This window comes from Toxorhynchites rutilus, chromosome 3, assembly GCF_029784135.1.
Source record: "Toxorhynchites rutilus septentrionalis strain SRP chromosome 3, ASM2978413v1, whole genome shotgun sequence".
NCBI classification, from domain to species: domain Eukaryota; kingdom Metazoa; phylum Arthropoda; class Insecta; order Diptera; family Culicidae; genus Toxorhynchites; species Toxorhynchites rutilus.
In genome coordinates, this window is record NC_073746.1 from 313,203,093 (window position 1) to 313,215,941 (window position 12,849).

General features: G+C 39.1%; 1 protein-coding gene across 3 annotated transcripts in view; it reads left to right on the plus strand.

Moving 5' to 3' along the window:
* The first annotated feature begins 1,067 nt into the window (after positions 1-1,067).
* LOC129775359 (histone-lysine N-methyltransferase ash1) overlaps positions 1,068-12,849 on the plus strand; it is a 36,571-nt gene continuing 24,789 nt past the window's right edge. For 2 of the 3 annotated variants that reach the window (XM_055780034.1, XM_055780036.1), the window contains exons 1-2: positions 1,068-1,641; positions 10,596-10,958. In XM_055780034.1, the coding sequence (XP_055636009.1) occupies positions 10,717-10,958 (242 nt within the window). In that variant the 5' untranslated portion in view covers positions 1,068-1,641; positions 10,596-10,716. Of the gene's footprint in view, positions 1,642-1,694; positions 1,800-10,595; positions 10,959-12,849 lie in introns of those variants that run through there. The other variant, XM_055780035.1, reaches the window with a different exon arrangement.

Consider the following 12,849-nt stretch of genomic DNA (forward strand, 5'->3'; position numbering starts at 1 on the left):
ACATCGTTCCGCGAATTGTTTTGAAAGGAATCGATCTCTATCACTACTTTCACCACTAGTAGTTAATGATAATTCTGAAAAATCAATCGTAACTGTTGTTCCGTAATTTTAGCTCAAAGTTGAAGCCTCGTAGAGAAAAATGTTACATCGAATGTTTTGACTGCCGCGTACATAGGACAAATTACATTGCACAATAAAAACATGAAAATAACTCCTGGAAACAATCCAAATACTTTCACTTAGTGCTGAAGGCAGATCATTATTGTTATCACTCAAATTGCGCTAACATCGATAATAACACCCGAAAAAAAAACAAAAACTCAAAACGACTGAAGTACAGCTCCGTCTTGTTTCGATTTCTTTGTTACTTCGGGCGTCGGAGGAAAATGGCGTCCGAATTCGTACATTGGATATTTTTGTTATCGGTGATTTAAAGGTGAAGAAGATGATACTTGAACGATTGTTCCTGCAATACATTCAATGATTGAAAACTAATAGTTTGCTTTCATCAACTCGATTTGTTTACATTTGTTACATAGCACCTTTTCAAAAGTTACGCGAGAATTCTATTTTAGAGTGGTTCCTTCGTTCCGGAAACATTTCTTCTCCTGAGAAAGGCGCTGTTTGATGTTTTGTTTCGTGTTTCGTATACGTAAAGCGAGAGTTGTGATTCATTTCATTTTATTTTTAAAATAAAAATTATGACCGAAAAATTACTTTCATTGATTAAATAAATTCTATGTAATGAAATAATCAAAGAGAGAAACTTTTGTTATACATTTGATAGATATCGACACTGTACCTGCGTTATCGCGAATCCGAAACGACAAAATGTTAAACTGTTATACCAACTGACATACAAAAAGCAAAACAAATTCATGAATGGCACGAACACATACGCGAGCATAGCTGCCATAACAGCACCGTGCATTCGTTACAAGGAGAAAGTCATTCAAACTGTCATCGCGTGAGCGCTTATGTGCACTCCCCTGTACAAAACAGAAACGCAATCGCACAAACACATATACCCATCCGCACATGCCACTGCACAGTTCAACGACGTTCGTGTCAAAATAAGTTGAAAAAGTGTGTGTGCCAACGGTTTGCTTTTTGGTGGAAAAAGTACAAACTGGCTGATCTTTTTTTCATCCGCGGTGTAGTGACGATTGCGACAGCGAGCGGACTTTTCTGTAAATATTTACGCCAAATTATCGCGCCCGAAAGTGTCCAAAGTAGCGCTCAAAGTTCACCGTAGTACGTGACGCGTCCGATGCGGACGAAATCGGTCGGTTTGGTGCACGGTTTGGGTATTTAAAAGAGAATTATTGTTGGCCCCCTTCGAACCCGAGCCCCACAGTATCTGACGGGCAGAGTTGTTACGCGAGACGCCATTTTAGAATTTTTATTTTGCTTGGCTCACTCGGATTGGGGCTATCGGTGGATCGGTGAAAATTACCTCAATTATTTCGTGATTTCAATGTTTCATTAAGTGATTTTTGTGTGTGTAAAACATACGGGAATGCGATTCCGTGCACAGTGAAATGATTTCGAAGTACGAAGAAGTGAAAATGCATTCGGCAGCAATTGCAACCCGAAGGTGGTGGTGGAAATAGTGAGTGACCAAGTGAAATGTTGATTTAGGTAAGAACCGTGAGCGCCCGTTTTTTTCAGATGACCTGGATTTTTGCTTTTCGAAATGGAATTTTTATTAGCAGCGGCTTGTGTCTGTGCACCAACCAGTTTGCTTAGACCTCCCCAAGTACAGTTATATGACGGCATATTGCGTTGTGATGGAATTAGTAAGTGAAAAATTTACATCGATTATGTACTGCGAGCGAACGGAGCAGCTGAGGATGTATGGCTGCGGATTAACTTTCCAGACAATTTGATTTTTCAATATCAGATCATGAAAACTGAAGCATATTTCGATTTTCAAATGCTCGTTCTAGGAGAAAACGAATCTCTCCGGAGATTAGATGACTCCAACTAACGCCAAACATTCATTTCTATCGAACTAATAAAAGTGGGCAAAACAACGGCAACTCTTTCCAGCATTTCTGCATTCCTAAACCCCTTCTGAAAGTTGTGATGTTGCGCCCCAAGTCGGTGTAATCTTCAGCGGCCTCAGTGTTGGTACAATACTAAGGAAAGTCCGACGTCATCGGTTGGTAGTAGTTTCGGTTGGGTTCTACCTACACTTCTAGGTCCGATAAGGCGCGCGCGCTTTTCGGAAAACAAATAACTAAGCGCCGAGGATACACAGTACACGCGCACGCGCCGGCCATGGAAAAGTGGCTTAATGTCGTCAGTGGTAATAGAGGGAAAACACACAAACATTATAAATGTAAAGACATGCGCGCAAATTATATTCCAGCGCTGGTAAGTGTGGTTGCTTTCGAATGTTTGCTTTGTTGGTGGCCTTTCTGCGTACCTTGGGCGAAAACAGAGCAAATAAAGCGGACCTTGCCATGCAACGACCAACAGCTTCGTTGTAAACAACGATTCGGTTCGACGACCTTCACATCCAAGGAAGTCCAATGTTTGGAATATACTCGACATTGGGCCTAACGGCCAGCGGGGTACTGCTACTGGCAGTTATATTTCTGTCTTGTTATCATATTTTTAAACCGATTGTTTGAATTTCAGATATGTGCGCGCAGCATGAGTAGCAGCTTTCAATGGGTATGACGTTACCGATTCGTTTTTCCATTTCTTCTCCGGGATGTACTAATTGGTCGGATGAGTGCCCAATGTTTATATGCCTTGCTAAAAATTATGCAAAATGAGATTCCTGGATCTTGTTCATGAATGGCTGCAGTTATATAATTGAGACAGCAATTCGTATTGATTCTCAGCAACTCTCCGGAGTGTCCAAATATTTTCATCGGCGAAACATCTTTCTTCCAATTTGGAAGTTCAGCGCCCTTTTCACTAGCATTTATCGAATTTGTAGTTTCCAAAAACATCGAAACAACCGTAACTCAACAATTGAACGAACCGAACGTTAGGGCTCCTTGAAAGTCGTTGAATTTAAATAACAGACCCGTCAACAGGATTGGTTTGCAAGTATATTGGCAAGCGATATTGGTTCAAACCATGGAACAATATCAAGATGAGCGAGACGGATTAGGATGAAACAATTACAGGTCGGACTCGGTTATCTGGAAACTCGATTATTCGGAATTCGATTGTCCGGAATTTCAGACTCGATTATCCGGAATATTTGAGTTTTGATTTTTTTTATCAGAAATTTCGAATAATTTGTTAACACATTAAGGATCGCAAAGAAATCTGTAAGATATACGCCTGGGACCGTACGTTTTGGGGCAAACTTCTACGTTTTAAAATCATCATAACTTTGTTATTAATGAAGCATTTTTTTAATAATACAGTAAACATTCACTAACTGGTCGAAAAGGGCAGACTAGTTATCGACATTCGCGTTTTAACTGGTCCGGCATGTTAAACGTCAAATAAAATCGAGGGGAACTTCAATGAATTGTTTGATTCGTGTTGGTCATGAAATTGAATAAACAAAAGGATTCCAATGGAAGTTTCGCATTGAGTGCGACAATAGGTATGAAATGTAATTTGAGGAAATTATTTTTCTGTGATTTAATCAACGTTTTTATCATGCGAAAATAATGTTAATTTTCATAACATTTCAAATTAAATTCGAATGCCCCTCACAGCAAATATTCCATTTGAATATGGCGTCGATTGTTTGCGAAAATCTGCTTTTTAACTGGTCCAAAGACCAGTTAACGTTCGCCCAGTTAAAAAGCAGACCAGTTAAACAAGGACCAGTTAGCGAACGATTACTGTACCTAGGGGGTCTTCGTAGCCACTTGGTTACGCGTTCGCTTACTAAGCGATCGATCGTGAATTCAAACTCAGATTCCTCAATTGACACAATGATCAATTGACCATGATGTAAATACTTAAATACACAGATTAGGATATGTATCAAAGTAGGTGACAGGGCCCCAAACTCCACATCCTTAGGGGGTGCCAGATAATTTCATGCTACGACACTGCAATGTACAAATAAATCAGGATAAATCATAGTTATTTTACGTTTACCGAGAGATTTTCTTCCAATTTCTTTATGATTCGATTATCCGGAGTGAAAAAAAATTAACATACCGGATAATCGAGTCCGACTTGTATATTGTTCTCGAGAATCGCGAATAACGCTCTGAAACTTGCTTGCTGAACCTGCTGAAACTGAAACTTGAACAGAAATAACAGTCCTTGAACAGAAATAATCAAGTAACTGCAATGAGGTCGCTACCAAGGACAGAGAATTAGATTCGGTTTAATCAGTCCCTTTAACGAGAAAGGTGATAAGATAGATTGCAAAACTATTGTGGTATCACAATTTATGCGTTGTCTGTTGTCAGTACTCAATAGTTTTCTGAGGAAGTTATCTGCATTTAAAGCTTGACTTTTAATGCGGCGGATGAGAGTTGTATATAATAAAGGGTGTGTCACATCAAATTGCATCACGGAAAAAACGCTGTAGAAATTTAATTTTTAGGAATTATATCTTCAGCTTTCGCTTATAATCAGATAAGAGTGTATAGATCACGTTGGCCATGCTTCACTGTCAATTTTTCGTAAATTTGGAAAAATGTCGTCGAACGAAAAAGAGCGTCGTGAATTAATCCTGTGCACTCATTTCGAGAATCCGGAGTTGTCACATCGGGACATCGGTAAGATGCTGGGAATCGTCCAATCCACGGTCAGCAGAGTACTAAAACGATACTTCGAGAACCTAACCATCGACCGGAAGGTGAAGAACGGCAAAAATGGATGCTCCGTCAGTGAAAAAGATCACAAGCGCGTAGTTAAGCAGTTTAGACGTGATCCGAGAAGTTCGGTCCGGGATGTCGCCAATAAGCTGAATTTGTCAAGTTCATTCATCCAGCGGACCAAGCAGCGGGAGGGCCTGCATACATACAAGGTTCAGAAGGCTCCTAACCGCGACGAAAGGCAAAACATGGTGGGGAAGACTCGAGCCCGGAAGCTGTACACCGAAATGTTGACGAAGCCGCATTGCCTGGTAATGGACGACGAAACCTACGTCAAAGCGGACTTTCGTCAGCTGCCGGGCCTGTTGTTCTTCTCCGCAGAGGACAAATTCAGCGTTCCGGAGGAGATTTGCAAGCAGAAACTATCCAAGTTTGCCAAAAAGTACACGGTGTGGCAAGCTATCTGCTCTTGCGGAAAGCGGAGCGCCCCCTTCGTGATGACCGGCACGGTAAACGGGCAGGTTTACTTTAAGGAGTGCCTACAGAAGCGCGTACTACCACTATTGAAGCAGCACGAGGGCCCGACCATCTTCTGGCCGGATCTCGCTTCGTGCCACTATTCAAAGGACGTGTTGGAGTGGTACGAAGCCAACGGGGTCACCTTCGTGCCAAAGGAAATGAACCCGCCCAACGCGCCGGAGCTTCGCCCAATAGAGAAATATTGGGCGATTATGAAGCAGGCCCTCCGGAAGAACCCAAAAGTAGTCAAATCGGAGGCGGACTTCAAGAGAAAATGGATTCCTGTTCAAAAAAACTACAACCTGACGTTGTACAGAACCTTATGGACGGGGTAAAGAGGAAGGTGCGAGCATACGGGCTTGGGCTCGAAGTATGAATAAAAAGAAAATGCCAAAAGTTGTTTAATAGTTTTTATTTTACTGTCTAAAATTTTCAAAAGGATCGGTCTACTGGGCGAATTTCTACAGCGTTTTTTCCGTGATGCAATTTGATGTGACACACCCTTTATATTTGGGATTTGCTTTATGAGTATCTTTATCTACCCTAATGTCGCTTCATTGCGCTAGATCTTTGTATCATAAATTCTGCTGAGACAGCAAAGTATGGATATATCACTCCTTACTGTTATTAAGACGCGTCCACATTACGCCAATCGGCCTTGGCCGCACGGTAAAGCCAACTAAATATGGACGTACCGCCCGGGCTTGCCGACGTGCCGAAAACCGACTCGAATCAAACCGAACCCAACCCGAAACAAGTGGGTCCGGTTCGAGAAAGTCGAGCCAATACAAAACGAAGTAAATTATCGTTGACGACATTGTGCTTCGTGTGTTCGTGACGGCTTCGTACATCTGATGGGGCTTTGGCTTCGTGCACCCGATGTGGCGTCCACATTACATAACGAACCGAATATGCCGCCTGGTACAGGCCGATCGGCATCATTCGGCATAATGTGGACGCGCCTTTAGATTTCTAAATAATAACTACGAAAGCTGCTTTTCAAGCCAGTGCACAATGGTCCAGGAGGAGCATTTAGGTGGAAATTAGCATTTAGAGCTCGACAGTTATTCTCTCGTTCGCGCTCGCGCTCGCGCTTGTTTTTATGTTATCAAAAATAGGGTGATCAAAATTGTCGATGAAAGAAAACAATATATCTATCTTATCCTTATAGATAAAAGTAAACATAGTTCGAAAGTATTGTAGCCCCAGTTATTTGAGACATCTTTGTAGATCAATTTTTTTTTGACGTAGAACTACGTCTTTCAGGAAGGATGCCAAATCAGAAACAGATCACGTTTTTATGAAATAAAGTTAACGTTAATAACTATTTTCACTGTAAACGAATTCTCATGATTTGCATACCAATCGAATCGAATCGAAAAGATTTGTTTGATATGCTATACATTACAATTCGCTAATCTCCAAACGGTTTAAATTCATGAAAACTGGAAGAACTTCCTTTTTTCCCATACATTTGTTCTGCCGATTTGTGTGCCGAACCCTACACGTATTTCGAATGCTCATAACTCGAACATTTCTTAACAGATCGGAAAGATCTTTGCATCAATTGATAGGAAACATTTCTATCAGCGTCTATCACAATCAATAAAATGTTATTTTTTATGAGATGAACAATTAAATAACTGTAAAATGTCAAGCCTTAATTGCCAAGTTTTGATTGGCTCGATTTACGGTTTCCCCAACACAGACTTCAAAATCGATGTACTTGCGGAAATCCGCTTTGCAAATATACATGCAAGTCGGGGGTATTTTTTGGTATTGAGTACTTTTGTACTCGCTTGTCGTTGTGCAGACCGGAATATGTTTCTCTAAAACGTATTTTTAAACTGAGAACCCTGGGAAAATTGTCGTTTCAAATACTAGAGGTGAATGAACTTTCGCGGTTCGAGAACTACGTAAACATGAGATGTGAAATAATTTCAGAAGGAAATGTAAAATACAATGATCGTTTGACAATTTTTCCGTTCACATATTTTGGTGGTCCTAGGCATCATACCAAACGTAAAAGGACGTTCATCAAATTTGTTTGTAACGAAGAACATAATCTGTAACTGCGAATACTGGTTCAATTTGTTTTTAACGCTGACAATGTTTCTCCTCGACAGTGTATTTTGGAATGACCGTCCAATAGAGTGTCACGCTATTGATCTAAGCTCTCGATCTAATTTGGTTTTTCTTGCATCTCCTTCCTATCTACTCTATACGTGTTACTCTCACAGCATCCACAGTATACTAATATACTGTGGTGTGTGGGTATACTATAATCGGGTAAAGCGGGTTTAAATCTATCCTTCAAAATATCCTTCAACATAATCTATTACAAAAAATTCGATGCATTCTAAAATAATATTCGAAGTGGTAAGCAAACGGATTGCATAATATAATTGCGTAGTTCCACGTCGAAAATATGCGGTCGTGTCCCAAATACAACCCCTTACAATTTTTTTAAAATTAAATATATATTTAGTCATAACATTTATTTATGAACAGTATTCAGAATTATCTAGGGGTAAATTTTGATGAATGAATAACCCCTGTTGAAGATTACTTGCAGAAAACTTGAATCTCTATTAAAGGATATCCACGGAAACGGAAAATTTATTCATAGTTCATTATTTTTATGTAAAAATGTGTTTATTTCTCCTAAAATGTAATCCTTTGATTCGCTTCATGCACACATGCAGTGTCTTCCAGTTTCGTATTCGCAAATAAAAAGCCGACTCCCCGACTGCCAGATATCCGGTTATCCGGCTTTGAAGCTATCCGGTGTCCGGGCAAACCACTATCTGTTTCATCACTAATTGATACCAATTCCACTTTAATTATTTTAGACCTTTTGTTCGTCTACGAAAATTATTTTAAATGGACATAAGAAAGGTTCATAAATACTGCTGGGTGATAGAAAATTAGTTTTTGCACATTTTTGAGTAATCATGAACAGTTTTGCATCAATGTAAAAATATTTGTTTTTGCTTCGATACAACGTAACTCGATATAACATAACGAGAAAAAATTAAAGTTGCCTTATATCGAGGTATAACTGTATATCCAAGATTACGTGTAAAAAAATCATTGGTTGAAATCGGTCCACCAGAAAAACCAGTAAAACCCCCACCAGTTTACAAGGTTTTGGTTGCAAGGGTTCAACAAACTGATTACGGCTAATCAGGGGACAGACCAGTTGATACCAATATAATTTTTTTTTGTTAATTAATATATACCGAATAAAACTGTGATATCAGGGGTAGCATTGCGCATTTCGAAACGAGTAACTCGTTTCGAGAAAATTCGAACTCAAATCGAATTGGTTTTAGTATTATGTATCATTTTCAAGTTAATATTTTCAGTGTACTAGATTTAGAGCAAAATTTGTCTCGTAGAGAAATGTAAAATTTTTGGGTTCGTAGATAAAGCAAAGTCAAAGTAGTCGAAACGAACAAAAATCACTCGTTTCGAAATGCGCAATGCCACCCCAGATTAATCATAGTAATTTATTTTCTCGTTGAAAAAATCGTTCATAGTGTACTACCCCCTTGAACCATAGCAAAAAAAAAGAACATGAGCCTACCACTCATCGACAAGTTCCGGCAATGTCTATAGATTTACTAGAGAACTCGCTGTCATGGACAATCCGAACCGCTCGAGGATAATCGGGGTTCTACTGTATCTAATTCAACGTAAGATCACGAACCCATTGATTTTTTAGGTTTTGAGCTTATGATTTTCTCACGAAATAAAATGTTTTTGGAGTCAAAGATCAAACTTAATTTTCAGATAATTTTTTTATATTTTTGGATATAAGATGATCAATTTGAAACGACTGTTTTTCATATAATTTGTTCGATCCCAGTAACTATAGCGTTGAAGAATCTAAAAGCTTTTCTATGAAAATTAATGTACTCATGGAGTCATTGGCAGAATCAATGGTGGTTTCATCGGCATGATGTTCAAATTAATGTTCATCCTTCATCGTGTTGGGCCGATAGGGACGTTGTTATTGAATGGCCTATCTACAGGAGCTAGGAATACAATTGCAAATACACAGTTCAATTTGTCCTGAATATCTTAACTTCATTCCTGTTCTTTTCCTTGTGGTCAAGCGTTTGCAATGCTGATTATTTCGAGTACAGGTCGGACACGATTATATATAGTCGACCATTTTTTTTCAACAATTATTTTCAAATCCTATACATAATCGAATCTCAAGAAAACAATTTTTTCATTAATGTATGAATGTCAAACATGAATAGAAAAATAGCTTTTTGTGATTCGATTATGTATTGGATTCGAAAATTAACGTTGAAAGTGAAATTGCGATTATATATAATCGAGTCCGACCTGTACTTTAATATCACTCAATGTTCTTATGATTTTTATTGTTTTGAAAACAAGGCAACAACCTGCGGAAGGATGTTGAAAAAACAAATCGAAGGCGATAAATTTGCCGTAACGCGTGATGCAACAGACGGTACGATACGGAACATCTTCATTGTTGAAAGCATGACCTTGCATGTTCCATTAGTACTCTCTTGGGACTGTTATTTATGAGCTAACCCTCCCAACCCTCCTCTCGATGAGTTGTTTCTCTTTCAAGACGGTTGACTAGAGTACCTTTGCGTGCGCTTTTGGCCCATCCTTCTCGCTTTTCCTTTTTGACAGTCTACGGGCGAGAACATTAATCAAATTGTTTTCAACACTGTCTGGTGGAAACCGCTACATTCCCCCAAATCACTTTTCACACCGGCATAGTTTTGGGTCCAGGTCGCGGCGAATACAAAACTTTAATTGGTTCCAGTAAACAAGTGGTGTTTCCAATTTATCTTTTTTTTTTAACCCTAAGGTGAGGAATAGACTCAATGGATAGTATTTTAGATGGTTTGCAACATTCTTGAAAGTTGAAACAAAAAATTATTACTACCGATGACTTTTCATGATAGAAAAAAACTTAACTTTCGCGTTGCTCTATATATTACCTTCAAGTGAAATGCAAAACCGCCGCAAGTCTCCAATAACAACGATGCAGTAAAAATAATGATAAAAACACATGCTGTCGACAAAAACTGCATAATTGCAAACCCAACTCTGGGGTTGATGCAATCGTAATTCGCATTTGTAAAGCGAAGGTAAGACACTGAGGCAAAAAGGTAAAAGGTATATAAAATAAATTGAATTTTATTGTGATTACGTTTGTCCACTAGCAATAGCTGTTTTTTCTCGGCCAACTGTTATTTGCATTCAATTAGCTCGCTTCCGTTTGTCACAAAACATTAAAACGTGTATCTTTTCTCTTACTCCTTGCAGGACGCTTTGAATACAGAAAAATCAATTAGACGACGGAGCCGTTGACAGCAGGCAATATCTTTAACCAGGAGTCGCTCAATTTGAGCAACAAACGAAAAATAGTGGGGAACGTAAACACAAAATGACGACGATGAAAACAACGCCAGTGGAATCGAAATCACCTGGCAAATCGCCCCTCTCGTCCTCGTCGTCCTCCTCGTCATCGTCGGACTCGGACGATGGGTCGGATTCGTCCTCGGACTCGGATTCCTCGTCGGTGGCTTCGACCAGCAAAACCAGCAGCAAGCAGAGCACCGATAATAACGGAGGCAACAACAACAAGCAGCCACCGCCACAGCAGCAGCAACAGTTCAGTGTGATGAGGTATGGAGCATCTAATTCTTCATCTAATTTTTGAGTGTGGAATTACATGAGTATACACTGTTGATTTATTATTCATCTATTCTCCGATCGAATATTTTGAAATGTAGTTCATTAGGATCTAGTTGAAAATCTATTGGTTTTTGGCGTTCTATTTTGTCATTCCTTAAATTCGGTTATTAATGTATTGTGTCATGCCACTTTCCCAAGTTTTATTCTACAAACTCTATCAACATATTTTTGTTGGTATTATATATGCTCTAAAACTTCAAACTTCACACGCCTCTTATTTATAAAAAGGTTATTTTAAATGTTGTCAATCTCGAGTCTTGGAGATGACACATCCCATCCATCAAAATTCAAAATAAACGGATCTGAAAGAACAGACATTAATAAATCTCTAGTCATTTGCTTCGATACTCTTTAGTTTTCTCTCATGTTTTTTTTTTGCTTGAAAACGTTTCGGATTTGAGAATGATACGATAGCTTTCTAAAATTACAGACTTTTTATGAAATCTAGTTGTTGGAAATTCGTTAAATAACAAAGTACACTGAACTGAAGGTTGCAATATAGCAAGCAACAACGGAGATGGTATGCTGCAAAAAACCACCAAGCCATCAGCATACATTAACTTTTTCTGGAGATTTGATCGATCTGTCAAGGTTGTCAATGAATGCTACAAATAAGAGTGGGCCCAGATGGCTACCTTGTGGCACTCCGGAAGTAGTTTCATTCCAAGCCGCTGCAGGTAGTCTTCGTTAGCTTGGAGTTTCCATAGCTACTTGATGTTGGGCCCCGGGGTTCGACTCTGTCGCACCCAATACACAGTCGACTTGCATGAGCTCTTATGGCGATTCCTCCGCGAATACGTAGCGGTCCGAATCGATATCCGTAGAAACATTCAACTGCTTCTAGGCGAACCAGCCCAGGAGGCTGAAAACCTCTCAAATAAAGAATAAAAAAAAAATTCAACTGCTTCGGTCTTTTTCAAAACGGGTAGTTGCAGTAACGTTTCTTACCGGCTCCATTGGTAAATTTTGCAGTTTATTCTAGTCAGGGTGTTGACTACCTGGAAAATCCTTGAAAATCGAGGAATATCAAGGAATTCAAACAGTGTCAGGGAATATCAGGGCAAGTCGTTATCAATCTGGAAAAAAATTAATTTCACCAATTTGAATTTTCATTATTGCAGTATTTAGAAATTTAATGATACCAAAATAAATTGTATTTGACTAGTTTGACTCTCTGTAGGTAGGTGTAGGTGCCTATAGTTGAACTAAGTCCTTCAGGAGGGTAAACGGCGCTGGCAAATATAACTTTGAACAAACTTATGCAATGAACGGCACCTACATGAATTAGTCATTTTATGCGAGCTGCAAGTAGATCTTCAATATGTGAAAGGAAAACTCTTGAATTTGGAATGATTCCAAAAACTCGCGAAAAATTACTGAAGACAAATCCTAAAATTTGAGGGTCTTCGTAGCCTAATTGGTTGTGTGTCCACTACTAAGCGAACAATCATGAGCTTATAACTCAGGGCCCTCAACTGACCATCTTTGTGTGTTATTCTAGCTACTACGTCCATGCATCAATCATCATGTAATGTGGTGATCCCAGCCTCTCACTCCACATACGATCGATCTGCTTCATCAGTAATTGGTGCTATTCATAAACACAACAATAGAAGCCTCATATCAACAGTCCCGCTGTGTCCAACTGTGAACATTCGAACAATACAAATATTCTTACGCCGATGGTCTTCTGTCTCTGGTGTGGAAACCACAACGTTGAGAGGCTAACGGGTGTTAAATAAAAAATGAGTATTTTTTCAATCACATATAAATTTTTTTTTCATCGATTTCAGTATTTTTTATTAATAACATAATTTTTTTT